The sequence below is a fragment of the Macaca thibetana genome, chromosome 14, assembly GCF_024542745.1.
Source record: "Macaca thibetana thibetana isolate TM-01 chromosome 14, ASM2454274v1, whole genome shotgun sequence".
NCBI lineage: Eukaryota > Metazoa > Chordata > Mammalia > Primates > Cercopithecidae > Macaca > Macaca thibetana.
In genome coordinates, this window is record NC_065591.1 from 113,820,619 (window position 1) to 113,838,475 (window position 17,857).

The 17,857-nt window shown below is 41.1% G+C and overlaps 1 protein-coding gene and 1 long non-coding RNA gene across 5 annotated transcripts in view; both read right to left on the minus strand.

The window, feature by feature from the left end:
- The window catches only part of LOC126934834 (uncharacterized), an 80,529-nt gene extending 69,282 nt beyond the window's left edge, over positions 1–11,247 (minus strand). The window contains exons 1-2 of one of the 4 annotated variants that reach the window (XR_007719117.1): positions 2,299–2,797; positions 1,223–2,018 (exon numbers count right to left, since the gene is read on the minus strand). This is a non-coding gene — a long non-coding RNA (uncharacterized LOC126934834). Of the gene's footprint in view, positions 1–1,222; positions 2,019–2,298; positions 2,798–5,923 lie in introns of those variants that run through there. The other 3 variants (XR_007719118.1, XR_007719116.1, XR_007719115.1) reach the window with 3 other exon arrangements.
- A 3,679-nt stretch (positions 11,248–14,926) lies between these two features.
- On the minus strand, positions 14,927–17,651 carry BLID (BH3-like motif containing, cell death inducer). Its single transcript, XM_050759276.1, is given in 3 exon segments — positions 14,927–16,867; positions 16,870–17,020; positions 17,643–17,651. Coding segments are annotated over 3 exon segments (342 nt in total). The 3' UTR covers positions 14,927–16,685.
- Positions 17,652–17,857: the final 206 nt, after the last annotated feature.

The window sequence follows — 17,857 nt, forward strand, 5'->3', positions numbered from 1 at the left end:
TCTTGCAAATTCATACAAACTTAATTTTTATTAATACTATAAATTCTATCCTTTGTGTGGAATTGCAAGAATAGAATTTTAACCTATTAATATTTTAGTCCAAACTATTAGTTTGCCTTTATCTGCGTCTGAATGTTCACTGTCTAGCCATCCATGATACACATGTGTGGGCACTGAATATATAATATATTCACATGCCCATTTTAATTGGGCACAATTTTAAGATTAACTGTGGAGTTTGAAAGTTGGAGGCATGGGGCATGCTGGGACTTCAGCTGAGATGTTCTGAGGTCAAGCACCAGGTACTGAGCTGTTCTTGTTACGCTCGTATACTACTGCGTGTTGCTCTCAAGGAACAGACCAGGCAGATGAGTTCCACAAGCCTCAGGCATCAATAACATACATACATGTACATAGCAGCCAACACGCTATTAAAGCAGAATATATACCTACTTTAACAGAAATTCAGGAGCTGCCACTCTCTGGTCACCTGATCCCATCTAACAATGAAAACCTCAGAGGTATACTCAATCACTTCAGACAAACTTTCTTTTCTTTTGTTTTTGCTTTAAAGAATAAAGTTCCACCAAATTTCCAGGATGCAAAAGCACGACTCGCAGCTCCCAAGAGCCTAACCCGTGGATTTAAACGGTAAACATCACAAGTTAGGGTCTCAGGGACTGAGAGGAGCGCAACAATGTTTTCTTTCTTGAGACAAAACAAAGCAAAACAAGAATGACAGGCAATTTCTGTTCGAGGTTCATAGCTAAGATGCAACAAACAGGTGGTATGGTATTTCTTCTCTAAGCTCCTTTCCTTCACAAAATTGAGATTCCATTTAAGCCTAATACATACATACACACATACGCAGTATCTGGGGGCGCATATACAATTACGCACATACATACAATCACGAGTATATCAGAGAAAACTCTTTCAAGATTTGGGCAAAATAGTTGACTAAAATGGTAAAATAATATGAATAGACTCAGAAATGCCCACGTTTTTAAAACCATAGTCTACAATAAGGATTTCGTGTCTCTTCAAAGCTTTAATTTACGACTAGCACAAATGACTGAAGAGAAAATAGGAGGCGTCTCTTTCCCCCAGGGCAAGCATGCCGCATGCGAAAATCATAGAAATCGGGTTTTCAAAGGAGAAGACCAAGAAGTAGGATTCAGAGGCTATAGAAGTGTAAATGCGAAGAGCGTTCTGAACTCACCCATTCGAAGCAGAGCGGGGCCCGCACAGCCTCCTGTGGCACCATCCCGAGCAAGGGGGGGAAATGAGAGCTCTCAGTGCGCTAGGCTGGGCGAGGTGTTTCAATAGAGGACGGAGAACGGGGGCGGGGAGGGGAGGCGGGGGCAGGAAGCGATACACCAAATCTCGAGACTGTAACTCTGTAGCTTATGCTTTGACGAGAGAAAAAAGGGCAGTTGGGTGGGAGTGGAGGGAGGGGCTGGAACTGATCAAATTTGGAAAATATTCACTTAAAAATTAAAAAAAAAAAAAAAAAAAAAAAGGGAGTATGAAACCTCCCCAGAGCTGCTTTCTGAAAAATTTCTTCCTTCTTTCTTTAGCGTGCACTTTGCCAGTCCTGCAAACGGAGCCTTCGTCTGCATCAGCTGCTTGGCTGAAGTCAAGGCCAAATCACCAAGAGCGAGCACCAGGCTGTCATTTGGTAGACGCGAAGTGGGAAGGGCTGGGTGCGGGCTGGGGAGAGACATTCCCCCCGCACCTCCCGCTGCGGATTCTTTGAAGCCTTTGGCCAATATTTCAGAGGAATCCGAAGCATAATTCCCCTCCATCTTCGCAGACAGCCCCTGGTTCTGTACCTGATAGACTGTCGCTTTCCTCATCAGACTGGAAGTGGGGCTTTCCTGTGCCGCCTCCAAAAATGAAAGGAAAAGGAGAGGAGGCGGATGGGAAGATGACCCTGTTTCAAATGTTTCTTCTCCTTTTTCTTTCTGTTTTTCATTTCATTTCTTTCTTCTTCTTGTTCTTCTGTTATTCCAGGCCTGAGCAAGGTAGATGGCTGGCTAGTCAAAGAGAATGACAAAGCAGCCACAGCCAGGAAGACACTGGAGAGGCCTCAACGCACTTAGTAAAAATGCTAAATATTTTTTAGATATTTCCATATGCAACTAAAAACAGTTAGAGCTCCAGACTCTCCCCCTCCCCTCCTTTAAAAATAGAATCATGCTAGCAAGACAGCTAAATTACGTCTCTTTTCCCCTCTGTACAGTGTCTGTTTAGCACCCCCCCCCACCCCCACCTTCAAGACAACTTTTTTCTCACCTCTGTAGGTTCTTCTCAGGCACAATCCTCCGCTGAGCTCAGGGGCTCTCCTTTTTCTCTCCCTTCCCTTTTCCTTTTCCTCTCAGAAAAGCTAGTCTGTCATCATCACACCTAGCTTCTCTCTCGCTCGCTCAACCTCTCTCCCTTTCTCTTTTACTATTAAAATATAATAATAATAATGGCCCTTTCGACATAGCAGCATGAAGTGGCTGCCTTTGAGAAGCACATTTAATCTTTACTGGCTCCCCTAGGCTTCAGTGAAGAAGGAGAAGGCAAGGGAAAAAAAAGGGAGAGAGAGAAAAAAAGATTGTAAGGGAGGCTGCTGACGGACAGCAGGCATCAGGCACAAATCAGCGACAAGTTGAATTTTCCTAGACCACACTGCCCCCTTTCTTCTCGGCTTGCTCCCTGGGCTCCTGGAAAGCCCGAGTGTCTGGTTACAGGAGGCAACGGGTCTCCTTTTGCCAACCATGGTGCAGATTCCTCGCATGCCTGCTTAAATCTCTGGCAGAATAAGAAATCAATATCCCCCTCTAATCACCTTTAGCTCTTCGATGGCTTCCCCCCTTTTCTGAGAATCCACTTGGCTCTCCTCGCCGCTCCCCCGCCCTGCCGGTCTCCTACATACAAAGCTTGCAGCCCTGTCATTTCTCACTTCCTTCCATATCTTGGAGACAAGCCTCTCTTCTAATATCCTCTCGCGCTTGCTCCCTCTCTCTGTTGTAGTGTGTTTCATCCCTGACTTGCAGTGCTGGATGCACTAAGGCATCTCCCTGACTACTAATGAGGCCAAAAATACATCAGCAGGTCAGGGGGAAGGCCAGACACTGTATTATACAAATACAAAAAATTTCTCAGCCTGCTAGACCTAGAGATCAGGTATCACATTTTCGAAAAGGCAAAACAGGGAGGGAAAGAAGTGAGGAAGGGAGACCACAGTGCAGTTTCTCTGCCTAATTGTTTCACATCCTAGGGGAATTTAAAGCACACATGCATGTATGAGTGCAGGTGATGGATTCTGTGAATCTTCCTGACTTTTCTTTATGGACAGAAAGTCAACAATGCCCAAACATTTCTTTGCAATCAGCATTTAGCGGGATAAAAGAGCAATGATTCAGATCTACATTTAAGATACGTAGACACTCTGTTCAGGCATGTGATGACTACGGTGCTAACATTCCCTTTCCTTCCAGTGGCTGGGGTTTGCTCGTTGACTGTATTTGCAATATGTACTAATTTACCATCTATGTGCCCTTGGATTTTGAAATGAACTCGTCAGTCACTGAGGCTCATCCTAACCCTTTGCTTTCACTGCAGACATTTTCCTTATTCCTGAAGCATGTTTTTCCTCTTCAAATGTCCGACAGACATATATACACTTCATCGATCAGCCTCAAGTCCCCCAATAATGACAAGTAATATTTCAGATGACAAAAAAAAGAGGCACAAGAAAAAAGGAAGACATCCTAAGTTGATTGGGGGAGCATCTCCTATCATTTCTGTTGGCACTCATTTTTAAAGCTCTGCTATGCAATGATCCTTTAAAGCATGGATCTGCCGAAAATTAGGGTCTCTACCTATCTGTATACACAGTGGGTATGTTGCCATTCTAACCCAATTTTTCTGGCTAGAATCATGCAGACAACAGGCAGTGTGGTGTTAAATATAATGTCAGATTCTGTAAATAGCAAGGAAAGGGAGAAAGGTATCTGAGGATGCAGGTTTCCTCCAAGTCAATGTTTTTAAAAGATAGTCTCTTTGTGCTCAACTCAGACATAATTGTGCTTTGTCTCTGACTGTGAGACCTGCAGAAGCATGCCTAGATGCCAAGGAAAAGGAGAAGAAAATGCACAAATAAGAAGAAGATACAGAGAGAGGAAGAAGGGAGAGGAGAGAAGTAGAGAGGAAAGGCGAGGAGCGCATAACAGTTAAAGGCAAAAAGAAAGTGTTGGATTTTTTAAATACTTTTTTTCTTTTTGTCATTATTGGGAAGGAGAAAGAGGTGGTTGCCAGGAGTTGGTGACTAGGTTAGAATCTTTTTCAGATTTGGCTAACGGGGTGTTTTCACTAGACTGATGGAGAAAAAAGAAACACGCTAGAATAATCATGAAGGGTGGAGCTGTTTAAAAAAAAAAAATCTTTGACTCACTGGGTGCCTCCCTGTACACCAAAATGAATCATTCCTAACCAGAATCATCAATTGTCTTAGAGTACTTCTATATGAAGGCCAGACTATGGGAATCATGTCACTGAACCCATTTTCAAAGGGAAAGGTAAATAGAGGACGAGATTCCCCGAGACTCTTTTAAACCTCTCTATATTTGCAACAATAGTTCAGCATGATTTTCACATAATAAGCTAATTTGCCCTTGCCTGTATTCACTCTGCTTACAAAGATATACAAATATATAGCTTATGAAAGTTTTGCTATGAACACATCATTTTCTCTATACAACTCAGCGATGTCTTTGGAGGATACTTATTTCAAGCAGTTAACACCTGACCCCAATTTCTGTGGGTAATTAGTGAGCTAGATAACCACACAAAGTGGGTAATTATTTAGTACCCAAGGGTACGCTAGAAGTGGGTAGTGGCTTTGTTAACAAAAGCACATCTCTAATTATTGTATCTATGATGGGTGTTTTAAAAATACCAGTTACTATATCAAGTGAACCATGATAAATAAGTGAACTAGTTTGCTGTCCTTAGCATATACATATGTATCTTCTAGCATGGTTAATAATATTTACCTCTCTTGTATGGAGTGTTGTGAAGATTTATTAGTTAACATCTGTAAGACTCTCAGAAGATGAAATATTGCTAGAGGCCTTTTAAATACAGTATTATTATTGTTATTATTACCTTGGCTAAAAATCCCAGGAAGGGAGAAATGGAGAGGGTAAATGTTATTGTCTGGTCTATGTCTAAGTTTGCAAATACGCTGAGATCACAAACATAATGAGTTTGATTATGGGGAGTAGTTTCCTACCTGACAGAGTCTAACCCACGCTGTAATAGAAAAGGCAGAAGATATTTCATTGACAGCTGGCTCTGGTTGGATCTGAGGAACTGGGATAGAAGTGGAGGGGAAAGGGAGGAGCAGGAAGAAGGAGTCACTGATGGGCTGGGAGGAAGCCGAATCTGCTGGACCACACCCTCCTTCCAAAGTCTTTCTATCCTTCTCTTTCACGAGCAGCAAATAAGCACAAAAACCCCCAAAGAAGATATCTATGCAAGTCCTGGGACAAATTCAGCATAATGACAATCTATCTGCCAGTTACATAGTATTTCTTCTGGAGGAGAACCATCAGCACAAATTATTATAACAAATGCACATCCATTTTAAAATATTACAGTGTTGAGAATAGGCACACACAGATCCACCTCAGATAACTTTAACCCAGGTTATGCGCAGCGATGAAGAAGCAACTTTTAAATTGCTTTTATGAATCACTCTCAGGGGGAGAAGAGGGTATTATTAATTTTTGCTGAGAAAGAAAGAAAATAAAAAAGAAAGGAAAGGAGAAAAAAAAAAGGAAAAGAAAACCCCATGCTTTCAGGGACCTAATTCTGGAGAACAACCAAGCCTTGAAAACAAACAGCAACAACAACAAAAAAAACTTACTGCTGCTTTCCCTGTAAATGCCCATCTCCTTGAGCTGGCTGTGTGGCTCTGGCTGAGGCAGGATAGACAGAGGCCTCTTGGAATCCAAATCTTCAAGTAGGCTCACCACATTTTTTCTTTCAAAGCAAGGTTGTCCTGGGGATTAACCCTAGGAGTCTGGGAGATGCAAGCACGTGGGGAGGGTGAAGAAAAAGATGCAAAGATGTTGTATTCAGTCCAGTTGACGGCTTCCAGGGAATAGAAAAAGGAAAGGACCCCATGCGCCAGCCAACAGGTACCACTGCCGAAATCTCTGCTGGAGGACGGCCTTTGGGACACGTGCTTGTGCTGTGATTGGAGGTCAGTGGTGTGATGAGCACCTTTTAAGAGTTTGGGAGCAGAGGGAAAATTTCTCCAAAAGCCACCCAAGCCAGGCTTCTGACCTGGAGCCCAGTACGTGTCACCCCCTCTCTGAGCTCAGAACTACAAAGGCTGACTGGCATTCTCCAACCCGCCCAGCTCCTTTCAAACCCACAGACTGTGCCAGACTGGCCCCACCTCCCACTGCAGCAAATTCTGTAGCCCTGCTCCATGCTGTGTTGTAAGGAGCCAGATTTCCGTTTTAATTGTCCTACCTGGCCGTCCCCTCTGCCACTACCCCTGGCTCTTGGTTCCTGGCATGGTTTCAAAGGCCCAATCAATGGCTTTCCCTCCCCCATTGGAATCTTAAACACTGCTAGTTCTCCCTTCTCCAAATTTTATATCTTTCAAACTTAAATGTTTTTATGTCTTGTACTTTCTTTCATGTCTGGCCACCACCACCTCGTTTCTTTGGACCCTCTCATTCTCTTGTTTGACACTTTTTTGCCATGTCCTGTCTCATATTAGGACTGAAAACCCCAACCAAAAGTCAGCTGCTAGCATCTTTCCCTTCTCCTCCCCCACATTATATTTAATGTATCTGACAATCCAATGCATCTCAAGGCATGTCCTAAAATCTCACCTAAAAAGAGTTGAAGCCAGCAGACAGCAGGTGTGTATGTGTGTGTTAAATAACCTAACTATGTGAATGTAGCAGGAAAGAGCCTGATGCACATGGGTGGAAGGAGAACAGAAGAAAGGAATCTGGTATACTTGAAAATATTTAGGGTAAAAGCAATGAAAGCTAATTGTGGCAAGAACTTACAGGGAAAATACCACACACAAACACACATACACACACATGCATGCACACACACACACATATAGCTTGTATCAAGCATCCGTGCTGAGCAGTTAAATCATAATACCCTAAGATTATCTGATTATCTGAAAAAGTATTTACCATACTGTGAATGGGACAGGCAGGGCCACATGGTTCTGCAGCTGAAAGCTAAATACAAAAAAGCCTTCTAGAATGGATTGGAAGAGGATGGCAAACTCCTACAAATCATCTGCCTCCCTCCACCCTTGTCTGGGCTTAGGGGTTAAGAACTGTTATAGCACCTCTCTTTTATTTCCATCATGATTTTAAGCTTATTATTGCTATTCATTCTTTAAAATATTTGTGCCCTTAACCTTACTACTTAGATATTCATGGCTTTCATGTTGCAAGTCCGTTCTCTGTGATACCTCTAACACCTATCATTGAAGTTCTTCTCTGTGTCAGACACAGGTAACTAATATCTCATTTAGTCCCCAAAACAGCCTTTAAAAGGTATCATCAGTGTTTTACAGATGCAGAAAATAAGGTTTGAAATAGTTAGAATTGCCCAGTTCATGGGTGGCACTGCTAGGATTTGAACCCAGGTCTAATTCACGGTCTTTCCTTTGCATCAATATACTCTTTGACTCCTGTCCTAGCGGAAATGACACTTTCGGCAGTTAGTCCACTCAAACTAGTTTAGTTTCTTCTCCTATGCATTTTCCATAGCACCCTATACTTACACTATGTTAGCATTCGTTCATTCTTTTTATTTTGCTGATTTTTATCTAGTTCATAATTACTGACTACTTAACTCTATGTCGGGCACTGTGCTGGACAGTGAAATTTCTTTAGCCAGAGGACAGGAAGTGATGCTGTAGTACTGGCATCATCTGTGTACTATGCTACTCTATCTCCCAACTCTAAGATCACAAAGACAGAGGCTGTGACAGGGTGTCTCTGTAACCCCAGTACATGGCACAGCACCTGTTACACAGCAGGAGCTCAGCAAATCATTTCAGAATAAATTTTTATGCTAAGATGGCTTTGATTGTAACATTTTGAGAGAGCAATATTCATGCCTAAATAACCCTTAAAATGCTTAATAAAATGTCACATAAACGTGGCCTTTAATAAATGGGAGATTGAAACCTTCTTTTCTAAGACTGTACTCTGGCTGAGGTCCCACTTATAGTCACGTTTGTGTTTCTGAAAACTAGAAAATTGCTCTGTTTAATTCATCCTATACGTTCTGAAGTCATGCTGTTTCTGTTTGAAGCCAGTCAAGCTCTGTCTGAAATCTCTCCCATCGGTAGAGTAGGAGGTCATGTCAAGTGATAAACTGTACCGGGTGACGTGGCTGTGAAGGACTATTTTGGGCTACATGTGAGGAGGGAGAGCTCTTACACTTTAGAGTGTGTGGCTAAATCCAGATCTGAGATAAGCAACACAGCTCAGGGTGCCCTCGTTTCAGAAAAAGAAGTTGAGAAGATAGAAATGGTTCATGACCATATGACCTAAATGACTCTAGGGTTTCATACTGTATATTCTGAAGAAAGATTAGGCAATTCTTTATTTTGCCTAAGGAAAGAATATCTAAGTACGTATAATGGCTACCCTTGGCAGGCTAGCTTCTATCCTATTCTTCATCTGAGCAGTTCTTGTCTCTGAATAGAGTTAAGCAGGGGAATATATGGACTCCATTCTGTTTTCCACTAGCATTGACTGACTTTGGTTACAAATATGTTACTATCTGTACTAGACTGGGATAATATTCATTATGTTAACCTAGAACACAGTTTCTAAAACTGTATCCTTTGGGGCATTCCTGGCATTTCCCAAGGCAAAACTGGATGGGTACACATCATTCTACTCTAAATGTACTTAAGATAAAGACGATCTAAATTCCCTCAGCAAGAGTCTTTCACTAACTGGCAAAAATATTCCTCTTCCTATGATAATACTCATCATAGGAAGAGGAAGAGGAGGCTCTAGACCAGTAGGGGGCAGTGTTTGGTACAGGCACTCTATAGCTCAAGTGGTCTCAAAGGAAATCATCTGGCAGATTTTATACCCGAAATCCACATCATTTCCAAGTGTCAGGCTAAGTAGAGTCAGGAAAAATACTTGGATTTTTGCCTAGTAAAAAAACTGCTTTCATTCGTATCTTAGGGGAAAAAATGAATGCTGACCTAATCCTTCAGTATATATTTAGTGATATTTATTGATATGAATATATAAAATAATTCTGTTGCCTCCTTGTACCTCACTGGTCGAGTTTCAGAGGACTTTTCCTGGCTTCCGTCCTAATTCCATAGAAGAGCTGGTGCTTATCTGATGGCCCAGGTGGTTTGTGAAGCTCTCTGGAAGGTAATCTATGGCCCATTGATTGCATTGGGGCCCAACTCTACCAATTTGTAGGAAGTACATTTTAGCAGCCTTTGGGTTTTAGGAAGTTGAAGGAGAAAAGCTTCTGTCTAACAATAGGTAATCAGAGAAAGAAAGAGAGACAGAGGGAAAGAGAGACCATTCCCCTCCCTAAGGTGAGATGCCTATTACCTATGCACTAAGTGGATTGAACCTGACATTATAAAAGTCATTATTCTTGGCTGGAGGATGTCATCTAAGAGCCAAATGCTATTTTAGTCTAGGTTCCCTGCCATTCAGTCATTAGGTTTAGGCTGGCAAGCAAAGAGGGATATTTTTCGCCCCTGGGACTTTTGAAGATTGTGATTGTAAGGCCAAGAACCTATAGATGATATTCAAGCAAGCATACAGACCAGGGATTTGGTCTGGAGTTGTCTGTATTGTTTTGAAACTGCTACAGATAGCCTGGCAGTTGGGAGGGAAAGAAAAGAGGTGGAGGAAGAGTAAAGAGGCATCTTATTGATGCCTAGGAACCATGGCATTAATAGGACTCGAGTTGAGACTGTTCTCCTCTCAAATAGGGTCTTATTGATGCCATGGTTCCTAGGGTTGTCTTTGCTGACCAAATTAATGCTCTTTTGAAGATAGGGCTCCTTTTGTAGTACTCATAACCCCTGGATCTCTAAGTATTTTCCTATCACCTAGGAAATAGTAGGAAATACTTAGAGAAACACTTAGAGAAATACCTAGGAAATACCTAGGAAATACTTAGAGAAAATAGGCAAGAAGTAGATAGGGCAATGACTCACCACTAAGTAGAATTAGATTGTCTTGGGTTGGTGCAAAAGTTATTGTGGTTTTTGCGATAAATTTTAATGGCAAAAACCACAATTAATTTTGCATCAAACCTAATAATTCAGATTTCAGGGTTTCCAGTCATCTCCCAATATTGCTGTTCAACTTTTTATTAATGTTCAAAAAGTCAAGACACACTTCTTTACTTTCAAACATCAGATTTTTACATTTTTTTAAGCTACTAAGATTCTAAAGGTTTAGGAGAACGAAAGGGAGAAGCAAATATTTTCATATCATGATTCCTGTTTCATAGTTGGGAACTGAGGCAATTAATGACTAAATACTTTTCCTAAGAAGGTTGTTACAGCACCAAGAATAGAATCTAGGTCTTTCATTCAATCTAGCTGTTATGAAGAAAAATGAGCTAATATGTATGAACTGCCTCGAAATCATTCAAAGAGTGGGTTTGTGTAAATCTGAGGTGTCGTTAATAATCATACCCTGTGCATCTTAGTTCCCCCATAATTAACTGATGACAGCACAGTAAGGAAGAGCTTCAACAAGATGCGATTAGTTTACTTGAGCACTTGTAAAATAGATATGTGTGTCAAAAGTGCTGAGCGTGCAGAAATAAAATTAAAGGAATACAGAAACATATTTTGAGACATATTTTTGGGTCCAAGGTGCAGCGGCAGTATTGGAATTCCCACTGAGATTAAAACAGAGAGTATGTAATCCCAGCACTTTGGGAGGCTGAGGCAGGTGGATCACAAGGTCAGGAGACTGAGACCAACCCGGCTAACACGGTGAAACCCCTTCTCTACTAAAAATACAAAAATAAATTAGCCAGGCGTGGTGGCGGGCACCTGTAGTCCCAGCTACCCGGGAGGCTGAGGCAAGAGAATGGCGTGAACCTGGGAGGCAGAGCTTGCAGTGAGCCGAGATCATGCCACTGCACTCCAGCCTGGGAGACAGAGCGAGACTCCGTCTCAAAAAAAAAAAAAAAAAAAAAAAGAGAGCAATGAGTAGCGGGCACCCTGGAGAAACCAAGAAATATTTTAAAGGTGGAAACTGCTACCTCAGAGACTTTAAATTCAGCACATTCTACACTTCTCAAGGAGTCTCCACGCCACAAATAGCAGTGACACGAATACCACAGGGACTATGTCGAAGGGAGCCAGGCTCACCTCCTGGGGTCTGCTGCTTTCCCCTTTATGAAGGCCCATTGCACGTTCCAATCCAGGCCAGCACTGAGCAAACCAACTACCGTTTGCAAACAACCTGCACTCTAAAATCTGGGGGAGGTAGGTAAATATTTTTCACATTCTTAAGTCTTTATTTTTTGTCTTAATTTTTATTTTGAGTCAGAATCTTGTTCTGTTACCCAGGTTGGAGTGCAGTGGCATGATCGTGGCTCACTGCAGTCTCAAACTCCCTGGCTCAATCTGTCTCAGTCTGCCAAGTAGCTGGAACTATAGGTATGCACCACCATGCTCAGCGAATGTTTTTATGTTTTGTAGAGATAGAGTCTCACTACTTTGCCCAGGCTGGTCTTAAACCCCTGGCCTTAAACTATCCTACAGTCTTGGCCCCCTAACGTGCTGGGATTACCAGTGTGAGCCACCGCTCCCACTCAGCCAAGCTTTTAAACATTCACTGTGATGTTATGACTACCTAGCCCAGTTCTGGACTGTTTGATTTACAGGCTCATGGGTCTATACGCTTAACTGTGCATGATACTTACAGGTACTGAATGAGGACATGTGTTCATTTTGATTCAACTAATGCTTACCACTATGTATGCTGCATAATAGGTGCTTTACAAATGATTGTTTATTCTGCACTCTTCTGGAAATTTAATATAATCTAGGTTGTAGCATTATGGAGCACAGACCAATCAACAGATTGAACTCACACAAGGAATCTTTAATTGATGATTTTCCTTTCCTGTCATGAGTTGAATGACCCAAAATCCACATCTTTTAATTTATGGAAAAGTAAGAAAAGTCCAAAGGTAAGAAAGGAAAAAGCATACTTTGAAAATAAAAAGAAAATCTGGTTAGTGTTTAGATTCTGTTTAGAATGTGAACAGTGATTTGGGTGTTTCTAATAAACAGTTAGGAATCTACCTGTCAATGTCTTTTAATGTTATTTTTATTCCTTTTAGAGATGAGGTCTCACTCTGCCCAGGTTTGAGTGCAGTGGCGTGATCCCAGCTCACTGCAGCCTCAAACTCCTGGGCTCAAGTGATCCTCCTGCCTCAGTCTCTCAGTCTCCTAAGTAGCTGGGACTCCAGGCGAGCACCATCATGTTTGTCTCTTAATGCATTTTTAAAAACAAAGTGAACAGATAAAACAGGCCGGAGAACCAAACTAGGGGAGGAAATAACTGATGACCAGCATGTTCACCCCAATTACTCTACATATGCATATATCTCTTGAGTCCCAATGCCTTGCTTTCCACAGTGCAGTAAGAATTATTTGAAGTACCGGTAAATTAGCCTCGTTAAGGAAATTCATGAAGAACTGATGAGGTAGCTAAAGACTGGCGGTGGGCATGGAAGGGAGGGAAGAATTTGACATTTTATTTCTCTTCCGTTAAAAACAGGGAGTGTTTGGGAGGCTGAGGCAGGTGGATCACCTGAGGTCAGGAGTTCAAGACCAGCCTGGCCAACATGGCAATACCCTGTCTCTACTAAAAAATACAAAAATTAGCTGGGTGCGAGGTCAGATGCCTGTAATCCCACCTACTTGGGAGGCTGAGGCAGGAGAATCACTTGAACTTGGGAGGCGGAGGTTGCAGTGAGCCGAGATTACACCATTGCACTCCAGCCTGGAAGACAGAGCAAGATTCTGTCTCAAAAAAACAAAACAAAACAAAACAAAAACAACAATAACAAACAAAAAAAAAAAAATAGGGAGTGCTTACCCTAGAAAATATCAATGCATAAAATGAACTTCTCTGTCCTTTAAATAAAGGGGACAGAGGAATAAAAGCAGAAGAATTATTACATGATCTGCTCAGTCTTTTTGTCTCCTTTCAGTGATCTCAGTCTCCCCTTTCTCAGCACTCCATCAGCACTGTAAGCACACCATGCACAGGAAATGTTGCACTATGATTGTAATTAAGACTTGGAGAGATGTATCTCCCTGTGTTTCTAACCCATTACAGAATGACTGGCACACAGTAAGCTCTCAGTAAATGTGGAATATAAAATGAGTTAGGTCAACGTGAAGATAAAATTTAAGAGCTAGAAGATGAAGCGCAAGCACAACCATGTCCAAAGTAAGGAAAAGTGAGAGCTCAATTAGATCCAGATTCTGGGCTGGATCTAATGGGACAGGAAGGGGTAAAGAAGAGTGTTCTGCGTGAATCCTCCATCCTTCATGAAGATGCTAAAGTCCTGCCACTGAGTTATACACACAGAGTTGGAATCTGGCCCTGGGGAAAACCAAAGGCTGACATATCCTTGTCTGGTCTGCTTACTTCAACTTCATTTTCTATTTCTGGTGATAGTGGTCCCAAGACACATGACCCAATGGAAGGAATATAGAACTGCAAGTTAAGAGACATAGGTTCTCCACTTCGCTTTGTCACAGTGACCTTGGACAAGACATTTCACCTCTCAGATCCTTAGCTCTCTCAACTATAAAATGAGAGGATTACACTAGACGAACTCTCAAGTTCCCTCCAGGGAAATTCTAGAATTGCATAGTTCCTCTCTCTGTCTAGATTCCATTCTCTTACAAGAATATTTTCTTAACAGCTATGATTTAGATGGAATTTGGATTTAGAAAATAAATAGAGCATCTTAGCTGATGTTGAAAAAAAATTAGAGTCTGAATATACACAATGGGAGAAGAGAGATACGAAGAGTCTCAGTATGGTGAAATTCATCATAGCAGATCGGGTCATGAAAAGGGGATTCCCATTTAGCTATCTACATATCTCCTGATGCTTGAATGGAACAAAGAAAATTCGACAAGGTTTCTGGGCAACAAGAAAGCATGTTGTTGTGAAGGGATGAGAATTCTTTATCCCATTTCACAGAAAGGAAAACTGAAGCCCAGAAAAGATAGATAACTCCTTCAAGACCACACTGTGATGGTGAAGCCAACTTCCCACCCAATTATGTTGTCTGAATTTGTCAACAAAGAAATCACCACTGCTCCCAGTGATCATGGTGCCACAGCCCAATAAAACTGGGCAACCCCAGAGCCAGCTTCACTCTCACGATCTCTGCTGCAATCAGACCTGCTCAAAATTTCTGTAACGTATATTGCTAGAGAAAGTAACTGCATAAATGACCCAGAGAGGCTCCTTAGAAGATTTCCTGTGGTCAAGATGCTTTCACTGGCCTCGGGTCAAGAAATCTGGTTTCCATTCCATTGTCTGTCACTTGAGGCTCTTGCATATTAATTTCCTTCTCTAGTAATCAAAAAACTTTTGAGAGAAACTTATAAAATGTAAAATGATCCCAGATCAATACATATGAAATATTATTAGAAGAGTTTTGTCTGGCGTTGCCAATTATGTGAAGAAATTATTCTTATCTACTTTTTAAATCACTCAAAGACGCACACGTACATATATAAATAATATATATAATTTCTATTTAAATGTTTATAAGTGTATATACAGACACGTAGACACAGTTCTCATAAAAATTATAGATGTATGTGTATGTATATATGTGTATGTGTACGTATGCATAATGTGTATGTGTGTATATATATGTCTATATGATAGATAAGTATGTATTTATATCTCTTCCAGTCTAGCTGGGAAATCTGTTTCAAAATCAACTGCTGCTCTCTCCTCGGACGTGATATATAGCCAAACAAGCCATTCTCGATTAACACTGCTCCCTCCTGGGGAAAGTCACAGAATAACTTTATTGATTTCTCTTTACCCTTCTCCACATTTCTCTGCTGGAATGTTGTCTTAACTCTTCCATGCAAAAGCAAAATGAAATGAAAATGAAAATGAAGAGAGCTTTGCTTCATTAGGGCCATGTTAATTATATTTTTCTTACTTCCTAAACAAAATTTTCTTGAAAGAACAGGATATCCATGAAGGATATCTATATGGTAAAGAAGAGAGAGGATGACATGCTTCCCATGGTTTCTAGACAGCAGATTTCTTTACACTGAAACCTGTGCTTTACCCACAATGCTGGACTCAGAACTACACGAACCTAAGCGGATTCTCTTATGATTTGACCAGCCATCTTTGAGAACCACTGAGACATTTTGGCAAACAGTCCTTCCACTGTTTTCCAACACACCAGAATATAAAGAAAGTTTGTTTTTTGTCAGTTTTTTCTACCTCAAAAGATGCCAGGCATGATTCAGTTTTTGCCTTTTCTTTCCCTTTTTCTTTTCTTTTTTCTTTTCTTCTACAGAAAATTCTTTACTTTCACAGCTTCAGGATCACTGATGCAATTTAGGAGTTTCTCCCATGCAATTGAGAAATGCAAAAGGGAGGTTCTACAGGCAGGATCTTTTCTGCCTGGAGCTTTTAAGATCACTGAGGAAAAATAATTCAGATCCTCACTCTTTCTCTCCTCCCAGCTTCTGAGCTGCCGTGCGGGCTCAGTTCTCACTGTGGGTAGGTATGGGTCGGGGTAGTGGAAAGAAAGCAGAGAAGGGGACACTGGAGTGGCTTAAAGTAAAAGCTCTAAAACACCTTTTCCATTTCCTTTTCCTTTTTCCCCCACAGATTGAGTTCTACTTACTCTAATAACAGAGTTCATAAAAGATTACTAGAATTTCTATTTCTTTCAGTTCCCTTTTTTAGTATCCACAGCTTTTTTTTTTTTTTTTTTTTTTTGTAAAGGGAAATAAAGGTTAGACTTATTTACAACACAATGACAATCTCTGATTCTTCACTTTAAGCAAATAAAGACGCCTAGTGAAATAAATGGATTGTGTTATTTAAAATTGAAAGCTTATGTGAACCAACACTCAGAAACATGCTTAAAAATACAGAAAGAAAATGAAAACCCTGTGACTACACAAGATTATTCTGATGCCAAATGCTGAGTGTACAAGTAAGTAGAGTAAGTGTTAATAATATGACAAATACCTATTTCCAATGTACAAATGAAATACACTCAAAACTGCAAAGGACAGTGGCACTGTATGCTGCCCTAAGGTTTACAATCACATAGCTTTTTTTTTTTTCATGAATTTGTAAGCTTCGTTTTAATTAAATGCCATTTACTTGTAACTAGCCAGTTTATCCTTTTTGAAAATTTTGTTGTTTCTCTGCACAATTTGAACCAACTTTGGAAAACATATGGGTAAAAGTGGGTAGAAAAGCATGTTAAGAATTGGGTCTTCTTGTTGAAATCAAGTTTCCTTCTGTGTTATGCAGCCTGAATAATGGGGGAAATCTGTCCTAGTATCTTGCTGTATCTGTCCTAACTCACTCCTTTTACAGGGCCTCAGCAGAGGAATTGCATAACAATGTAATTTGTATCCTGGTTAAATAGGAAGGTCTCCGAAGCACATGTCCAGGAACTTTCCGCTTCATGTCAGAGGAGCCAAGATTGCACCTTGTAAGAGAAGGCACTGTTTCCTTAGGCAATATAGGTTCTTTGTTGGAACCCAAGAGCGCTCCAGTGGCAGGCACGCTTTTGCCTCTGGATAAATGGAACTGCCAGAGGCTCGTTCTGTCCATCCTGTGTAGAGCACACACTCAGATTCTAGGATCTCACAGAAATGGATTTCCCGGCCCTCTATAGGCAACAAAGTCACCACAATTTGAAGCTATTACGTAAGAAAGTCCAAAATTTAACTTCCATTAGCTTTATTCAGCAAGTTTTTATAAGGCAGATCTCATATGGACTATGCTTTGCCTAAGCACGGTGTTAGATGGGAAGAAAAAAGTGGTGGTATCCTTCCTCCTCTTCCTTTCTTCCCAGCTCCTACTATTCATGGAATTTCCCTTGATTTCAAGGGGCTACTCACCAAAATCCTCAACTGAAAACAGCTTCCAAGGGGTCATGTACTTATTCAATTCTCTTCTCGCTTCTCTGCAAACACAACATCATCTGACCAAGGTTTGCATGCATAAGCATTGCTAATTAACAGTAAGTCTCCACAATGTCCTCCTCTTAGTAAGTTTGACACACAGACCACAGCAAAGCTGTATGTACTACCTAAAAGTGGGAAAGATCCTCTTGTTGATTTCTGAACTGTAAAAGGCAGGGATACGTTTTGGACTTCTTGTCCCTTACTGTGAATAGACCTAAGAGTACTTACTTTATTTTTTAGAAAGAACCCAGAGCTGCTGATGCCTGAGGGAGTCGTTCCAACAGAGACCAGAATATCGAGAGAGAAAATTGATCCAGCTCTCTTGTCTGGTGCTTATAAAACATGAAAGTATCACCCTCGCCATGGCAGACCACAGGGAACGATCAATGTGAATTGTTAAGTCCTCTTCTCAGTGATGCTTGCAAACAATTTCCCTGGGGAAGCAACAAGTTCCTGACCACAGTGTTGTACACAAATAAATAAACAAAATGCTATTACTTTTTGTTCTTCACATTGGGAAGAGTTCAGAAACATCTTGTTTCAATTGATGGGCTGGAATTACAGAAAAAC